This window comes from Petaurus breviceps, unplaced genomic scaffold (assembly GCF_028583685.1).
Source record: "Petaurus breviceps papuanus isolate PSGF00001 unplaced genomic scaffold, PetGlider_PUasm1.0 37, whole genome shotgun sequence".
NCBI lineage: Eukaryota > Metazoa > Chordata > Mammalia > Diprotodontia > Petauridae > Petaurus > Petaurus breviceps.
Genome location: NW_027186296.1, coordinates 66,301,880 through 66,321,455, shown reverse-complemented (window position 1 = coordinate 66,321,455; position 19,576 = coordinate 66,301,880). Strand labels below are relative to the sequence as shown.

The 19,576-nt window shown below is 40.6% G+C and overlaps 1 protein-coding gene across 1 annotated transcript in view; it reads left to right on the top strand.

Moving 5' to 3' along the window:
* The first annotated feature begins 1,872 nt into the window (after nucleotides 1-1,872).
* The window catches only part of ARPIN (actin related protein 2/3 complex inhibitor), a 30,431-nt gene continuing 12,727 nt past the window's right edge, over nucleotides 1,873-19,576 (top strand). The window contains exons 1-3 of the mRNA XM_069098614.1: nucleotides 1,873-3,134; nucleotides 8,158-8,233; nucleotides 13,447-13,579. Of these exons, the coding sequence (XP_068954715.1) occupies nucleotides 3,043-3,134; nucleotides 8,158-8,233; nucleotides 13,447-13,579 (301 nt within the window). The 5' untranslated portion in view covers nucleotides 1,873-3,042. The remainder of the gene's footprint in view (nucleotides 3,135-8,157; nucleotides 8,234-13,446; nucleotides 13,580-19,576) is intronic.

Sequence of the window (19,576 nt, the reverse complement as noted above, 5' to 3'; positions counted from 1 at the left end):
AGAAAAACAATGGTGGAGCCCATGAGCTACCTTGTTAGGAAAAATGCTTCCTAGAACCATCGCTGGCGGAAGCTCTTGCAGGAACCTAACCTGCCAGTGCCAGTTGGGGAAAGTCTACAGAGGATGATACATGTAGAATAAGAGGGGTTGTTAATGTTGATCTCTAATGTCCCTTCCAAGTTCAACATTTTAGGATTGTATAAAATAGAGATTCAGCTAATTTTAAGAAGATAAGTTTAGTTTTAGATATCTTGAGTTTGAGGTGATGGAGAGATATCTGGGTAGAGATCTACAGAAGGAAGATTAGAAATGGGAACTAAGCTGTAGGGTAGACATGATTAAGGAATCATCTGCATAAGGGTGAGGATTGCATGTGTAGGAATGAATGAAATCTTCTGGGGAGAGGGTGGTATGAAAGGGATTATTCCTCTTGCCTCACCTTCTACTGCCTAATCCTGTCAATGAAGAAGTCCCATGGATGCTTATGAACCCTAATCACTGGCATCCTGTTGCAAGAGACAACACCCACTGGCCAGAAATTGGTATTAACTCAGTTAACTCTGAGGCAGTTTCAACCCTTGGGTAGTGTTTCTCTTAGCCTTTGGAGTGTAAGCCCTTGACTTAAAGGACTTGTTTGATTTTAGGGTGTGTAGGACCACAAGCAACTCAATCTCTTATGCTTCAGCAGTGATGCCAAGGAGAAATTTTATCATGGTGATATAGTGCCACCAAAGCACTATGATAAGATTGTGCTAGAGGAATAGCACTTTGCTAAATTGCTTTCTTCTCTTCCTCTTCTTCCTCCTTCTTTCTTCCTCCTTCTTTCTTCCTTTGTCCAAAATGCTGTCGTCCTTTTAGTTATATTGTTCAAGCACAGAGTGCTTATTTAGTAGCCAAGATGTTGGCATACTGTAGCATCTGTTTCTCTTCCCTTTTACTGAAATCTACAGATTTTTAAAGAGTAGAATGTGTTATTTTTATGTTAGGAAAAGTAGGATCTTAATACGGAAAAATGGCCAATAACATTTAATTGACACTATCAAAATCACTTTCTGATGGTAGCTGCCTCCCTACTAGATGGTGAATAATAAGAAATGGTAGGGAATAAGATACTCTGGATGGGATAAAGCCAAAGGATATCTTTCTTCTCTTCTCTCTTTTTTTTTTTGTCTATCCCAATTTGGCTTTATTTTAGAACTTTTGCACATGATGCACATACTTTCAAAACTTATTACCTCTATAAGTAGAAGGATATACAATTTGTGGGAGGCTGTATATATCTAGTATATTTAGGATAAACTAGTGTTCAGTCCTGCTTCTACTCACTTTGTAGAACTCTGTATTTCATCTGCAATTTAACTTCCTCCAGTAAAGTCCTTCAGTGCCTCCTCCTGGTGTAAAGGTGAACCTGGGTTCTCCAAGTTGAAGCAAGACCATAAAACTTTGGTGGGGAAGACTTGGCAAGTACCTGTCAGTATGTTAGTAATTCAAGGACCAGAATAGAGTTTAGTTAGTAGGTGGCAATTATTTTTGGCCATAGCAATCCCTGAAATTCTACTAAGGCAAGTAGGAGGTTTTGATTTGGATGAATTGAGAGATTTAGGAAGTGATTGTTTCATTGAATTGATGGAGTACCCACATTGATTAAGTCATGTATCTTGTGAAATATTTGTAGACTAGGAGGAAGGAAATTTATGTCCCTTTCCCAAAAGATAAAGAGGCCTGACAAGAGCCCCAAGCTAAGAATTCATCCCTCCAGTACAATACCTGGAATAATCAGATTTCAGAGCTGCTAGTATCTTTAGAAATCACCTAGTCAAACTCTCTCATTTTATTTTATTTTATTAATTAATTTAATTTTTGTTTCCAACACTCACTTTTATAAAATTTTGAATTCTAAATTCCAGCCTCCCCAGAGGGCATGCAATCTGATAGAGGTTATACATGTATAATCATATTAAACATATTTCCACATTAGTCATGTTGTGAAAGAAGAATCAGAACAAAAGGGGAAAACCAGGTAATTCTCATTTTAAAGGTAAGGAAATTCTAGACCTGGAAAGCGAAGTGATTTGACTTGTCCAAGCTCAGTTAGTGAGAGATTCAAGGATTTAGCACAGGAAGGACTCTTAGAGATTCAACCCTGTTATTTTACATATAAGAAAATCTAGGCCTAGAGATTAAAAAGTTTAGCTATCGTCACACAGCTAGTTAGTGGCTGAGCCAGGGAAACTCATGTCTTTTGCCTTGTAGTCCAATTCAGGTTTCATTCTATTTTGGGAAGATGGCTTGGTTTCTCCTTATTCTTTAACAATTTTTTTTTTTTTTATAAAAAAGCATACCATATGCTCAGAAGCAGCTGAGTCTAATGGCAGGCAATATGTGACAGCGTCTTTTGGGATACAGCCATCACATCCTCTACCTTAGGGCTCTGGTTCTTGAGATGAGTTTTCTCTGTGTTCTCTTCTGAGATACAACTCATTCTGGCTTATACTAAGCAGAAGCTTACAGGATTTGTGGTCTCCTTCATTTTTAGCACAAGGACAAGGGTTGGAGCTGGTTTCCGATGCTGATTTATGATTTTTTATTACTTCGTTTACTTTATTACTCCTAACTACACACCACTCCCTGCTCTCCGTCCTTTACAGTCACAGACGCTATTCTGGGCTGAGAGTTGCGCCCCTTCAGGGTAGAAGGTACATTGCACAGCTCTCTTAGGAAGAGCTCTATCCCTTTAAAGCCAGCTCTTGGAAAGGAGAGGCCTGGACCATACCATACCGTAGAAAGAGGGAGGAGAAGAGTTTTGAGGCGTAAGGGAGGTATAGACCTTGATCTCTCAGAGCTGGCCTCGAGGACCAGGCCGGGCTGACTTTACAGGACCTTGGTTGCCGTGTATCCTGAGAGTTGAGACTCGTCTGGTCGTACCTGTCCTGCGGCAGGTTCCTACGTGTTCATCTTCCCCCGCCTCAAGCATTCCATCTTCCCGTCCCAGGGAGGAAGTAGTTGCAAAATCATTCCAACTGAATCCCATCCTCTATCCCGATGAGCCGCATCTATCACGACAGCGCCCTCCGGAACAAGGCGGTGCACAGCACTCGGCTGCCCGGCGCTTGGGACCCGGCTGCGTACCAGCGGTAGGGCTCCCGTCTGGGCTCCGTCCTGTGCCTGGGGCTTGGGCAGCTCTTCTGCGGGATCTCTGCACCCGATTCTTTCCCTGGTCCGGAACCTGGACGGGGCCGGGCATCTGCTGCCCCTCTCTTATCTTTTTGACTCCAGCTCCTTTCCGCCCAGTTGGGAATGAGGGTTGGTTAGAAGGGGACCTGGGAGGAATGGTCAAGGTCTTTGCATTGGGGTGGAGGGTTCCTCAGCTTTGCCATATTGTTTTCCTTCTTTGGAAAAAATGACTTTTAATGGTTCTAAAGCGCCCAAGCAACGTTAAGGCCATCTTGGCTAAGGACTGAACTCCCCAAGTTAACTTGAGTGTGTGCAAGATCGGGAGTCTGGGCTGCCGCTGCGCAGATCCCACGTATCTCCTTCTGACTGGTTTAAAGTTAGGTTAATCCTTTAAGGTATAGAGGCTGTGCTCACCCTGGCCCCGTTAGGTGGCGTGGTACAGATATCATCTCCAAGTTACTGATGAGAAAATTCACTTTTTTTGGAGGCAGTTGGGGTTAAGTAATTTGCCCAGGGTCACGCCACTACTCTCTAAGGTTGGATTTGAATTCAGGTCCTCCTGATTACAGGGCTGATGCTCTATATACTTCGCCATCTAGCTGCCCTAAAACTGGCTCTTGGAGGGCAGTGATGTTATGGGGACTCATGCCAAATATCTAGAGAGCAAGTCCCAAATTCTTTCCTTTTCCAGTTCTAATAATACCCCATAGCAATCTCCCTTCAGGCAATTTACTTTTTAATAAGACCATTCTTGTACCAGTAGAACCCTGAGGAGCAAAAAAGGCTCAATGAATGGGCAAGGGTCACATGGAACAGTGACAAGGCTGCCATGGACAGCAACCTTATTTTGTTTCTGTGCTTAGTATTCATTTTGAAAGCTTTTATTAAATGCCTACTGTGCCTAATGTCCGAGGAGTTGTGGTTTCAGGAATAGAAAGCAGGCTGGCCTTGGAGTTGGGTAGAGCTGGGGTCAAGTCCTACAGCTTAATAGTCATATGACCACAGAATGGGCATCCCAAACTCAGCTTGTCCAAAACCGAATTCTTTATTTACTTGCCAAAACCTATCCCTCTTCTGAACTTCTTCCTTCTTAGTGTGGAGGGTTCCACTTTCGTCCCATTATCCAGATTGGAAACCTTAGTGCAGACCCTCATCTCCTCTCATTTGGCCTTTTACAATAGTCACCTGATTTATCTCCCTGCTTCATGGCTCTGTGTAGGCCAGTCTTTTTCCATAGAGTTGCCAGATGATTTTCCTAAAGTGTAAGCTTGACCATTCACCATCCTACTTAATAAACTCCAGGGGCTCCCTATTATTTCCTCTATTTGTCATTTCCAAAGTTCTTTATAACCTAGCCTCCAGTCTTTTTTTTTTCTTTTTTGGAGAAAGGGGGAAGGCAGGGCAATTGGGGTTAAGTGACTTGCCCAAGGTCACACAGCTAGTAAGTGTTAAGTGTTCTCAGGTTCTCCTGACTCTGGGGCTGGTGCTCTATTCACTGGGCCACTTGGCCGCCCCCATCCAGTCTTCTTTCACATTACTCTTCATGCTGGCTACAATCTTACCATACTGGCCCACTTCCTCTTCCTCAGGAAGGAAACTCATCAGTGGTCTTTGTGCCTTTGAATTGCCTGGGATGCTCAGGAGAGCACCTTCACCTCTGCCTTAGACTCCCTGCCTCTGTCCAAGACTCAGCTCAAACCCCAGATACTAACTTTCTGAGGTTATCTTCCATCCACATTGTATGTACCTATCTATACAAGTCTTTCCTATTGGAGTGTAAGTTCCTGGAGGGCAGACTGCTTTTCCTTTTTCTTTGTATCCCCTGGCTCTAACTGGGTTCCCCTATTATTTATTAAGGTTAAATGCTTGTTGATTGATTGACTGACCTCTGAGTGCCTCAGTCAATTACCTAAAACTAAATTGAATCACTACTCTGGGCTTCCAAGATAATAGAAAAAAAACAGTTCTTGTCCTCAAAGCTTACATTCTATTTAAGCTTAGCATTTTGCTAGCATCTATAGAATATATTAGGAAAGTTTATTAATTCATGATAAAATAGAGTTTTCTGATCTTCCCATGTGACTGCCTCTTTAATAGTGATAATAGCTCTCGCCGATGATGTCTCTGGTGTTATTTGAACCCGATTGTTTCAAATACACTATATTAAATTGCCTCTTATTTTGATATTAAGTAGATTTCTAGCTCTTGGTCACTAATGGTTCAGTTTTTTAATTTTGTTTTTTGCTTTTTGGAGGGGTAAAGCAGGGCAATTGGGGTTGTGACTTGCCCAAGGTCAAGTCACACAGCTAGTAAGTATTAAGTGTCTGAGGTTGGATTTGAATTCAGGTCCTCCTGATTTCAGGGCTGGTGCTGTATTCACTGTACCACCCAGGTGCCCCCAGTTCAGGTTTTTTTTAAGCACTTGAAATTTAACTTGCATCACTTGTAGGCCTTTTTCTCCCATGCAAGACCAAATTTAGGCAGAATTTGACCCTGTGTGAATTTTTTTATTCAGAACAAGTCCTCTTTCCCCACTGTGTCCTCCCCAGAATGTGAGAAAGGGGAGGTTTATGGAAAGTTTGGCACCCCTGAGGCATTATTTAAAAGTTAATGGAAACAAAATCCCTCGGGCATCAAGACTGCACTATCTGTTTTGGGTGATTCCCCTGCCATGATCAAAGGGCTTTAGTTCATCCCCACTGCAGTGGTATGAGCACTAGTCAAACTGTTTATTCTGCTTTGCATCACTATGGCACTGAGGAGGCTGATTTAAGTATTTTAAAGAACAAAACAACCCAGCACTAGGTAACCCTTCCCTATAAGTGGGGTCTGAATTATTTTTTGCTTTGACAGATGGGGAAGCCAAATTACAGAGAAGCAAAATAACTTTTGGTACATCTCTCAGCAAGAATTAGGAGGGGAGCTCCAAAAAGACACCTGACTCTCAGTCTAACACCCTATTAATTGCTTAATATTTCCCTGAGTGCAGACTGTGCCTCCTCAGCCAACTTGTGCCAGCTTCCCACTGTGATAGTGAATGTCTTGTTAATCATTGCCAAGATACAAAGTACTGTAACAGTATTAGCATTGTCCTCTCTTGCTTTTGCATGGAGTGCTGAGTTTGTGCAATTCAGTCCTAGATGTTACTCGGTTAAACTAGAGAACACGTCTGTTTCTCAAGAAGTTTTAGTCTTATAGGGGATATAGACAATGTAGCCATTGACTAAACTGGGGCTTGACAAATTTGTCTTGGACCTAGGAGCTAGCCCTAAAACTTGCGAATGTATTGTTTTTCAGCTTTTAAAGAAAAAAAAATAATAAAAAGGGTTGATGGTGGTTGTGGAGAAAGGCAACAAGTCTTTACTGTAATCCACTGCTTCTCAGCTTGAGAAGACGACATCAGGAGATAAAGGAAAAGCAAAGACTTTAGAGGGGTTAAGACAGAGGAAAAACTTTGTAGAATCTTTTTTTGGAGGAAATAGTGATTGCAGGGGAGTCACACAGCTAGTAAGTATCTGAGTCTGGATTTGAATTCAGGTCCTCCTGACTCCAGCACTGGTGCTTTATCCACTATACCACCTAGCTGCCCCTGTGGAAGCTTTTAATGTAGCTCATTTGACTCATGTGGGGGGAGTCCCTTCCTGATGGCGTGTGTTATTACCCTTTGCCTGTGTACTTGTTGACACAACAGTTAGGATGGATAATAGATTGCTATTGTAGAGGCTAGGTGACCTTCTCCAGACTCAGTTGGGGAAGATTGACAGTATGGGATTAGATTACTTCCTGGGTAACTGGGAGAGAGCCCCAACTCTGGTGGCCAGTGACCCCTGTGTATATGTGTGTGTATATATATATATATATATATATGCCATACATCTCCTTTCCTGGGAGTACAGGACTTAATGGAGGCCCACAGTAGGGCTACTGTGGATGAAGTCAAGGCTGAACTCACAATGCTCCGGCCATCCATCAAGCAGTACAGTCTTTTCATGTTACATCATTAGTATAATTTAAATATGCATGACTGAGAAGAAATGTAAGTGGGAAGAATGAAGTATAGTTCTGTAGTTTGAGGGAAACATTTTCCTCAGAATGCCAGGCACTGCCATGGTGACCAGGCAACCAAGATTTATTGAGCCCTGGAATAAGCTTTTCTCTATCTTAAAAACCTAAGAATTAGGGCTTTCTGTCTTCTCTTCAGGGGAAGTGAGATGGCAAGTGAATAGAGCACTGGGCTTGGAATAAGGAAGACTCCTCTTCCTGAGTTCAAGTCCAGCCTCAGACACTTACTAGCTGTATGACCCTGGGCAAGTCACCTAACCCTGTTTGCTTCAGTTTCTTCCTCTGTAAGAAGAAAATGACAACTACTCCAGTATCTTTGCCAAGAAAACCCCAAATGGGGTCATGAAAGTTGGACCTGCCTAAACAACCAACAATAGCTCTCTGCTCTACCACCATTCTGTCCCTTATGTGTTTGTGTATATGTGTGTGTATATATATTATATATATATATGTATAATATACATATATGTCATCTGCATGAAGATGACTCCCAGATCTTCATGAGCCCTCTTCACCTCTCCTGAGCTCTAGTCCCCATAACCAGCTGCCTGTTGGAGATTTACGAATGGGCAAGTAATGATTGACTAGGCCATATCTACCTTTTTTTGCTCCTTCCTTAGAGTCTATCCCTCATTTGATCTAAAGCATCAGAACTTTCTCAAACTTTAAAGCAAAATACACATATCAGCTATTGTTGATATCATTTGCCTCTGAAATCCTTGGAAGAATGAATGCACTGTGTAAACAGAAGGGGCATTTTTCATTCTGTATAGTTTTTCTTTGGCCCTGGTAACAAGGGTAGATGTGGAAGACATGTCACAGCTCTGTGTTAGTGTGGCTTGTGACTAAGAGTCTTAGTCTTATGGTTCCTTCGTAAAGATTTCCAGCTAGGTTAATCTCATCTTTTCCTCTTTTTACCAGGGGAAATGGTATCCTTCTGGAGGGAGAGCTGGTTGATGTCTCTCGTCATAACATCTCAGATGCCAGTGGCAAAAAGGTGAGTGTGATGTTCTCTTGAGCAGGGGTATCCGTGCAACATAAACTGGAAAAGCCTTTGGGATGTTCAGACCATGTAGAACTGGGCGGTAGAGAATGAGCACATAATACACCATTTGGGGGCAGCAGTTGATTGGGCCAACATTTATACTGAGCTATTTAGGGAAAGGGGAATAAGCAGTTATTAAGCCCCTATTATATGTCAGGTGTTGTGCTAAATGCTTTACAAATATTATCTTGTTTTACTCTCACAACAACCCCATGAGGTAGGTGCTATTACTATTCTCGTTTTATAGTTGAGGAAACTGAGGCAGTTCCAAGTTAAGTGACTTGCCGAGCTAGTAAGTGTCTGAGACTGGATCTCAAATCATTTAAAAATCCATTTGAATTGAGGACTTCCTGACTCTAGGTGCTATATACATGTATACACACACATAAGTGAGTATGTTTATGTGTATATATAGATATACATATGTATGTATGTATATGAAAATGTGTCAGAGGCAGGGTTTGAGCCCAGGTGTTTCCAAGGACAGGGCACAGCCAGATGAGAGTTTTTGCATTCTTTATCATAAAGGACAGCTCTCTAGAAAGGGCTAATAGGGATACAGTTAGAAAGAGGTGATATAAAAACAAAAACTACCAATAAAGATGTTTCAAAAATATATACTTTGGTACCCCAGTAATTGATAAGGAGCCAACTGTCCCTCCATGCAGTAATTATATTATTACTTCTAGCAGTATGGAGCCCCAGGGCATTATAAAGGAAATCCCAGACCCAAATGAAAGATAGAACATCTTGAAGTGCCCCCATAGAGCAAGAGGGCCAGAACAGACATTTAGTTTGTCCCTTTTCATACTAACCTATTTTTCCTACTTTTCCTAACATAGAGAAATCTGTTTTCCATGGAGACTTATTTTTTGGCTTTTTTGGGGAGGGCAGTTGGGGTTAAGTGACTTGCCCAAGGTCACACGGCTAATAAGAGTGTTAAGTGTCTGAGGCCGGATTTGAACTCAGGTCCTCGTCACTCCAGGGCTGGTGCTCTATTCACTGTACCACCTAGCTGCCCCTCCATGGAGAATTTTAAGCAATTACAAGGGAGAAATAGCAGGAATACTATCATTAGCAATACACACCAGAGGAGGAGAAAGCCAACAACAAATATCCAAAGGTACTGGCTGATAGATAAAAATTATAACTGATTCTCTCTCTGTATAATTATATATTATAATGTAATAATATGTAATTATGATATATAATATGTAATGATGCATTTTATATGTAATGCATTATATATTATTGAATTTCATACGTGTGTGTATATATATATATATACACATATATATGTCAATTTATTCTAGGATAGCTAAGGTTACTTAAACTAAGTAACTTAAGTAACCATAAATATCTCCGTATAAATATTAAATTAAGTACTTAATAAATAAGAATTAAATATAAATAAAGGTACTAGAAAGTAGATGATTGGGGTAGCTAAGTGGCTCAGTGAATAGAGCACTGTCCCTGGAGTCAGGAGAACCTGAGTTCAAATCCAGCTTAAGAGACTTGACACTTAACTAGCTGTGTGACCTAGGGCAAGTTATAACCCCAATTGCCTTGCCTTCTCCCCTCAAAAAAAAAGGAAAGTAGATGATCCCTGGTTTATAAGTTGTTTGGGATATATCAATAGGCCATTTTTTGGTGATATAGGTTAGTTGTAACAGAGAGTACTTGGCTCTGATAGACTATTTTGGGGGGGGGAGGGGCAGGCAGTTAATTGAGTGTTTGTAAAGAGTTCATTTGAGGCTAAATGGCCCAGTGTGACTTTAAGGCCATCACTCCTCCGCTTATTGACCTTGGGATTTCTCCTCTTTTGTTATTGTAGTATGTGGTATTTTTTATTAGTTTGGGATGGGCTAGTGAGCCTACATATACCATGTACCAATCTGGGGGGTAAGTGATGATGAAACTGAAGTCAGATCACAGCAGTAACTAGGAATTTTGACACCTGAGGCAAGTTCCTTTATGCAGTAGTAGGGTTACCTCCACCCTACAAAAAGGCATCAGAGTAGGTCTTTAGTGTGGCTGCATAGAGCTCTTGTCTGAGGATCAACAAAGTTCAGAGAAACTTATTTGTGCCTTGATAGCAGGTTTCTTAGTTTTGGGGTCACATCAGTCCACAAAGACCATAAAGTATGCTGCAGAAAGGTTATGATCAAAGTTGGTGGAGGAAGTACCCTCCTTGATGAAATCACAGATGCTTTTGGCATTATAGTAAATGTCCCTTCTAATAAATCTGTCATCATTTCCTATTATCCACTGACAGATGTAGTTTTCTGTTTCCATGTCTCAGTGCCTTAGTGATGAACACATTAAAGTAATGAAAAAGAAGAAATCAAAGTTTGATAAGAGGAGACTCTGACCAACCTTAAACTTGAAAGAGAATGTGCTTCCTTCTGCCCATCTCTTTAATGAGCCTGCATGCGAGTGATTTGCCAACCCTCAGTAAGGAGTTTCCCATTTTCTGCTCTTTTACAGTGGGTGCTTACTGCTACTCACTTCTCTGTTAAATTCTTCAGACAACAGTGGGTTAAGATTCATTATTTCAGATTCGTTACAAACATTGTAAGGAATAACTCTATGGCTTCCTAATTTGATAATTTTTCCATTTTCATTCATTTAAAAAAAAATCTTTATTGTCTGATATGTGTCAGGCTTATGGTTCAGTAGCACAAAGGACACAGAAAACAACCAAAGGGGAAGGCAGCCTGTGATAGGAGCTTCCCAAGGTCTTCAGCTTGGGGCTAGCGTCATTATGAATGGCTGCTCCAGGGGTCGTACCTAAATATCCTAACCAGCTGTGTGATATTGGCAAATCAGGGCACCACCCTAGGCTTCAATTTCCTACTTTCTCAAATGAATGAAGATAGATTAGGTAATCTCTAAGGTCCATCTGTAAACTACAGAAACGTTTATTGGTATTGATGAAACTGGGAAGCCCTTTTCTAGTAACACATGTGTTGTATATCTTTTTTCCTTCTGCTATTACCTATAACTGTAATGGTACTTTGGGTGCTAGTTGAGGGTTTGACACATTAACCTTGCATTCTGTAATGTGTTGCAATTTGCAAAGCTCTTTCCTCCCAATCACCCTTTAAGGTAGGTAGTATAAGTATCATTACCTCCATTTTCTTTTTTTTAAAACTGTTTCTGAAAACAGATGTCCCATTCCACACCTGATACAGTGGGTAGAGCACTGAGTTTGGAGTTAAGAAGACCTGTGTTCAGATCTGACCTCAGACACTGACTAGCTGTATGACCCTAGGCAAGTCACTTAACCTCTGTGTGTTTCTTCATCCATAAAAATGAGGATAATAATAGCAGCTACCTCACAGGGTTGTTGTGAGGTAAATATGATAGTAATTGTAATGTGCTTAGCACAGTGCCTGGAAGGTAGTAAGTGCTATGTAAATATTAGCTATTATTATTAAGAGAAGGCAAGCATGTGTTATCATCAATTTTCTGGAGTCATGATTGGTTGTGATTTTAATCAGAGTTCTGAAATCTTTCAAAGTTGTTTTCCTCTACATTGTTCTAGTCACTTTCAAAATTGTTCTTCTGAATCTATTCACTTTATCTTGTATCAGTTCTCAAGAGTTTTCAGGTTTTTTGTAAATCTGTCTCTTTCATGGTGCAATAATATTCTATATATTTGTATACCATCATTTTCCCAGCCATTCCCCAATAGACAAGCATCCTTTTTACTTCCAGTTCTTTGTTCCAACCACAATAAAAAAATTCCTTTTTTTTTTCATGCAATATTTTTGCATTACTACCATTTTACCAAGGAGTAATAGTTTACTATGGGGTGAAGGTGGCAACATAACATTAGCCAGCCTGTCACTCAGTGAATAAGCACTTATTAAGCCTGTACTATGTACCAGGTCCCAGTTTATTCCTGATCCTCAATTCACTGATCCCTCTCCTGACTGATTTGTGCTAGTATATGGCGTTCTAGTATTTGGGAACTAGGCAGAAGATAAAATTTCAGGACACAGCCCTAGAGGAAGGTGTGTGAAAGTCATGGGATCTTGGGGGTGGGGTGAGCCAGTCAAGGGAGTGAGACCTGTTGATGGCAGGTATTCTATAGGTGGAAGGAAACAGTCCCCCTTCCCGTGTCACCATCTGGGGCATTGCCCTGATCACCCCAGGTTAGTTCCAGCTCTGGTTCATATCTAGTCCAACCCTGCTTATCAGAATTATGGCAACAGAAGGATCAGAGTTTATAGGGTTAGAGTTCCAGGGCATAATAGACTGTTTCCTCCTGGCTCTGATCATTAGAATTGGGTACTAGGTGTGGCATATAACACTGAGTGGGCAGTTGTAATTGTGTGGGGAACAAAGACCCTAACCCAGACTGACTACTCGGAGACCTCAAAGTGAAGACAGGAAGTTTTATTAGAATCTCTCGAGAAGCTGAGAAGCGGGCAGTCTAGTCACTGGAACAATGCCCAGGAGAGGAGGCCGCCCTACAGAAGCTAAAGCTGGATTAAATAAGAAAAGGGTTACAAACATTAACATAATTATTACTAATGAGGCTCTAATCTTGTTGGATAATATACATAATACATGAAGTTCATTATTCAGGCGCAGTAACAATCTTAGAATACTGACCCCCCTTCAGTCTTACTCTAGACACATTCTTATCAGGACTTGAGTGCCCCAAGGCTACTGTCTGTTCCTCGATTGGTCAAATCCACCTGCTGCTGCCAGCTCCTTTCCATTCTTCATTATTTTTAGTATTATCTAGGAGTTTTAGTCTGAGAACCAGGGACTGAGCTTCTTTCCCAAGGTTACTGCCTGTTCCTCCTTATCAGCAGTCTTGTTCAGCAATTCTTGCCGTTCTATAGAAACTTAACTCTTTTATGGTAAGCTGGGTGAAAAGGGCTGACTAGAATAGAGCAACTATATAGAAAGACTTCTAAAGTTTCAAAGTCACATAATTTCTAGAAAAAAATGGAAACTTAGGCCTAAGGCCTAAGGACTTACTCACTTTACAGATAGTCTCTGAGAAACCACAGTTTTACCTGTCCCATACGTAACTCACTGACTGGCCAGAGAGAAGATAAGAAATGTTGATGGGGGCAAGCCAGTCCCCAGAAGCAGGCAGAACAAAGCAGGGAAAACTGTTTTACTTTTTCTCTGCTTGACTCTAGGAGCGTTACTATGTGCTGTACATCAGACCCAGTCTCATCCATCGCCGCAAATTTGACTCCAAGGGGAATGAAACAGAACCAAACTTCAGCAACACCAGGAAGGTGAACACAGGCTTCCTCATGTCCTCGTATAGTAGGTATCCCTTGCACTATTCCAGGCTGTCTAAGGCATCTGCATTTCTTCTGCCTTATTCTCTGTAGCTCTCCTTTCTTTCTGCCCCCAAGGCTTTCCTTATGATTGTCCTTTTAGCCAGCCCTTTCTTTCCCCTTGCTTCCAGATTTCTTCACATCTTGGAAGTTTCATCTTAGTATTAAATCAGTCTTGAAAAACTAGGGCTCAGTGGATAGAGTGCCAGGTATGGAGTCAGGAAGACCTGAGTTCAAATCCAGACCCATACTTAACTGGCTGTGTGACATTGGGCAAGTCACTTAACCTTGTTTGTCTCAGTTTCCTCATCTGTAAAATGAATTGGAGAAAGAAATGGCTAATTGCTCCCTTATCTTTGCCAAGAAAATACCAAATCGAGTCTCAAAGAGTGGGACATGACTGAAGACACCATCTGAAAGCTTTTGCAGCCTAAAATATAACTTCGTCGATGGGGCCCTATAGGTTTAGAGCCACATTGGTTAACCTGCCTATCATTTCTTCTGAGTCCAAAGAGATAAATAAGAGAGAAAGATAAGAGAAGCAGATGAATGGGTAGCATAGAGGAGAAAATACTGACTACCTATTCCCTTTTTCTGTTTTAGATGCTATTGAGCAGACTGGCTGATTTTATAATATAGCTTTTTATCCATGTCGGCAGAGGTGAAATGAGTTCCATTTAGAGAAAAGTCTTCAGTCAGTACTCTTCACAGGGGAAAAGAAGAGAGACACAAAATTAAGTGGCAGAAGCAGGTTTTTTTTCCTTTCCATTTTCTTCTCAAAATATGGGGTAGTATATTGTAGTAGATAAGTAACAAGTCTCAGAGTCAGGCCTTCAGGACTTGGGTTCAAGTCTCCCTCAAATATAGACTGGTTGTGTGTGACCCTGAGGCAATCATTTAATAACCTTTTTTAAAATTAATTAAATTAAATAAGAGACCCAAGCAACTCTCAAAGATTGTATGAGTTGTAGAACTAATACTGACCTGTACTAGTATGAAAAGTTCCCTGGGAGTCTTATACAGTGATGAAATCACAGAACTCTCCCCTGGAGTGTTTATGTGAGAGTGTGTATGTGTGTGTGTGTTTGTGTGTGACTGCATATATGTGTAAGTGTGAGTTATTTGAGGAAGGAGAAATATAATTGTAAGAATGGGGGTTGATTAGATTAATCCATTTAACACAGGCAGTAGGTGGCAAAGTGGATAGGACATCAGACCTGAAGTCAGGAAAACTCATCATCCTGAATTCAAATCTAGCCCCAGACTCTCACTAGCTTTGTGACCCTGGGCAAGTCATTTAACCCTGTTTGTCCCAGTTTCCTCATCTGTAAAATGAGCTGGAGAAGGAAATGGCAAACCACTCCAACATCTTTCCCAGGAAAATCCCAAATGAGGTGAAGAAGACTCAAACAGGACTGAATGACAACAAAAATAAATTTCAGGCAGTCTAATTGAATCAATTAAAAGTGTTAACTTTTAATTGCTTAATCAGTTTGGGAGGAATAAAGTGCTTTGATCATTGGGATTAAAACGATGATACCACACAGGAAATAATTATGACTGGCTGAGAGAATCAGCCAGTTAGCCAGGTGGAAGACCAGTCTAGTTTGTGAAGGGGTTCCATCCAAGCTCCTAAGAGGGAATCAATTGAAAGGAGGAGGATTCATCTCCCTTTGCTGCCCCCTACCCCTCCTCTTCGGTTAAGATAGCTAGAGTTTCCATCTCTGAGGCAGGGATAACCTCCCAATACAAGAGACATCTAATTCGATGTTAGACATGGTGGCTTCTGACACTGTGGCAACTGGTCTGCTTATTTTCCTGTCACCTTTTTTGCTATCCTTGATTTTTTTCCCCATTCTCCCCTATAGTGATGAAGCTGAATGGGGTAGGCCAGCCAATCAGTCTTTAGTTCTCCTGGCCCTGATCTCCCATGGATGATAAAAATATGGACCTGGTTAGGTTAATTTTACTGCCCAATAAGTATAAGAATAAGGGATAGGGAGTATGGCTCATTCTAGGCTTCTTTCCAGGGTTAGCCTCTGACTCATGGAGTATCGTAGTGATAAAAAGGATGACAATGATGGTGACCTACTATGTGCCAGGCTAAGCTCTTTATAGTTATTATCTCATTTGATCCTAGGGAAGACTACCACTCTCTAGAAGCTAAGATATGGTCACAATCTTATAGAGTTAAAATGTACTAATAAATGTAAGCAGCACAATGAGGAGATAGGTCAGGGTTGCTTTGAAAAGAAGATAAAAATGACACGTGTTCCTGCCCTTTCAATCCAACTTTACAATGTTTCTGAGTATTTTTAGCTTCTGCTGTCAGCTTTAGTGAGGCTGGCCTCTCACAGACACACCGTGCTCACTCCTGTCTCTATGATTTCATTCATATTATCTATCCTTGCCTCGGATACCATTCTCACTTTCATTCCCCTGTTGAAATCTTGTCCATCCTTCATGGCCTGCATCCAGTCCTGTCTCAACCAGGAAACCTTTCCCGACTACTCCAGGTCCTCCTTAATGTTTCTTTGTCTAAATTATGGCAGGCATAGTGTACAACAGACAATTTAGCACTTACACTTTTGATGGATCTGTGATCATGAGATCACAGTATGATTACTCCCACCCTTGTCCAGATTGTGGCCCAATCACACCATCTTATCCTGTGGGATTCGTACCCATGTCTTTCTGTAAATATTCCCTGGATGACCTACCCAGCGTGCTGCAGACCCTTCTCTGACTCTGGTCATTTCAGAAGTATGAGTACAGTGCATATGCTGTCTCTTATCCCTCACTTTTCCTATGTAACCCATCTCTTTTACTACTCCCTCGATCATACAGTTATGCTACTCTTCACTTGATACTATTCTGTGGTCTACTTGTGTGTCTGTCCACTGACCTTTGGGATAGGTGAAAAAACAATTAATTGATAAATTTTGTTTTAATCCAAAAGACAAATAAACTAACAACAAAGTATAGCCCCCCACCAGAAGTTCAGCTGAAGAGCCCAAGAGAGGAATTGTGTCTCTAAGCAGTCTAAATTACCGTTTGCTTTTTGTAATGACCATTTCTTAAAAGAGAAAAATGCTGGTGCCCTTTAACTGGTGCAGAATACTACAACACTGAGCCTTGTTGTTGCCTGGATTTTGTTGCTGTTTGAGTTTGTCTTCATTTACATCATTGTAGTCTGTATGAATAGTGTCCTTTGCCACTCCTTATTGCATCATTTCATAAAAGCGTTCTCATATTTCCCTGAATTCTTCATATTTTTCATTCCAAGAATATTCCATTTCATTCATATGCCACAATTCGTTCATTTACTCTCTCAACACTGGGTGCACGGTTTATCCCCAGCTTTCTGCTCTTATGAATAGAGCTTCTTTGGAAACTTGTGTAAAGATAATGTCTTTTCTTGCTGTCATTGACCTCCCTGGAGTCATAACCTCCTAATGAATAACTGGGTTGAAAGATATGAACAATTTTGTAACTTTTATCATATGATTTCATATTGCTTTTGGAAATAGTCAGACCAGTTCATGCCCCCACTGTTAGTGAATTAACATGCTATTTTTTTCCATAGCCCTGTCAGCCTTGAATATTTTAGCCTTTGCCAGTTTGATGGATTTAAGGGGTCCCCTGCAGGTTTTGACTCTTTTGAGATCATGGTGTTCCATGATTCACTGTCATATTGATGTCATCATCATCATCATCATTACTAACATTTATATAGTGCCTACTGTATACTAGACACTGTGCTTAGCATTTTACAGATAACTCATGTGATCCTCACAACAACCCTGGGAGCTAGGTACTATTATTATCCCCATTTTTCAGGTGAGGAAAGTGAGGCAAACAGAGGTTAAGTGACTTTTCCCAGGATCATACTGGAAAGTATGCATAGCTAGGAAGTGTCTGAGACTGGGTTTGAACTTGGGTCCTCTTGCTTCCAATCCTGTTACTCTATCTATTGTACCACCTAGCTGCCCCATCATCAGAAGAATTATGATATTGACTAGACGGATGGACTTTTGTGTCAGTGAGGCATCTGGGTGTGCGATGACTGACTTTGATAGACTCAGCCCTTCTCAGCCATGCAAAGTCCTAAAACAAAGGTCTCATGATGGAAAATGCCATTGACATGCAGAGAAAGAATATGGAGTCTGAATGCAGAGCAAAGCAGACTATTTTCTTTTTTTTTGTTCTTTTCTTTTTTTTTCTTTCTCATGATTCCTCCCACTTTTTCTACTTCTTCTATGCAACATGACTAATGTAAAAATATGTTTAATAGGATTTTATATGTAGAACATCTATCAGATTGCATGCCATCTTGGGGAGGGGGAGAAAATTTAAAACTTATGGAAGTTAATGTTGAAAATTAAAAATAAACTAAAAATAAAAGGGGAACTTTTCCTTAAAAAAAAAAAAGAGACATTTGGAGTAATTGAAAGTATAGTATGATTTAATTATTTTAATTAAAATAAGTTAATTCCCAAATTAATTCCAGCCTGATGTCCTCCTTCTGTTCAGTTGTGGACCCATCTCATTGTCTAACTAGTGCTTGTGCAACATACACATACCCATGGGACTGGAGGCCCAAGAGTGTGCTACTGGTCCAATTGAAAGTCATAAATCTGAGCAATCTGTATTTTTCCTCACTTTATTTCTGGGGCACATGGCTAAGCTACTTTTTTTTTTTTAAAGCATCTATAGGCCTCATTTAGAAAATTCTAGGTAGGGGCAGCTAGGTGGCAAAGTGAGTAGAGCACTAGTCCTGGAGTCAGGAGGACCTGAGTTCAAATTCAGCTTCAGACACTTGACACACTTACTAGCTGTGTGACCTTGAGCAAGTCACTTAACCCCAATTGCCTTGCCTTCCCCCCTCCAGGGGGAAAAAAAAAAAAGAAAAGAAAATTCTAGGTTTTGGTGCAGAGCAACACAATATTTTGTACAAAAAGGAGCACCTGGAGAAATTTGACCTAAATAGTGACTTCATCTTTTGGCCTCCTCATGATGATAATAGCTGATCTTTATATAGTGCCTGAAAGCTTATAAAGCATGTTATACATATCAAGTTATGTGTTCTTCACAAAATCACTCTAAAGTATACAGATTAATACTCCCATTTTGTAGATGAGAAAACCAAAGTTTGCCCACGCTAACACAGCTAGTTAGTGTTAGAAGCAGGATTTGAACTCTTATTTTCCTGACTTATTGTATGTTCTTTCTAGTACACGATGAGGACTGTCTGATTCCATGACCCTAGCCGATACTTTTATTGGGCATATGTCTGTTTTATGTCTTTCTTCACGTTGATCCCCAGCAGATCACTAAAAGTTCTATCCATGAGTGATATTAACACATGTGAAAGACACCTCGTTTGAAGAGAGGGTTTGAGGCTCTATTTTGTTCCAGTCATTCAAATGGTTTTTTGTAATAGACAATAGACAGAGTAGGCATATTCCCGCCACCTTTCAGTATGACTTTGAACATGTGTGTGCCATAGAAAGTCATCTGTGAAAACCTGGCTCTTTCCTTCTCATGTTTTCATGAAGGATGCCATCAGTGTGTCCATAGGTACCTCTGAAAGCTTTTATAAAGCACATATGGGTCGGGAGTTGTTGATTTCTTCTAGTCATCTTTTGTTGGGTCAGAGTACTAAGTGTGATCTTTTCCACTCTTTTGGAATCTTTCCCTCTTTGAAATATCTTGACAATTGATCCCTGACTTTTAAAAATTGTGCCCCCTCCAGCATGGATTTCTTTTTGAATGTATTTGATTAGGCTCAGTTCTTGTGGTTACATATGGATTGAACCAGATAACAACTGAAGTCCCTTCCAGTTCTCAAAGCGTGTGATTTTCAGATTTCATCTCCTTAAGGGAGCTTTTAATGTATATATAATGCATATACATACATACATGTGTGTACATACATGTGTGTGCGCACATGTGTGTGCATCTATCTATCTAGGTATCTGTG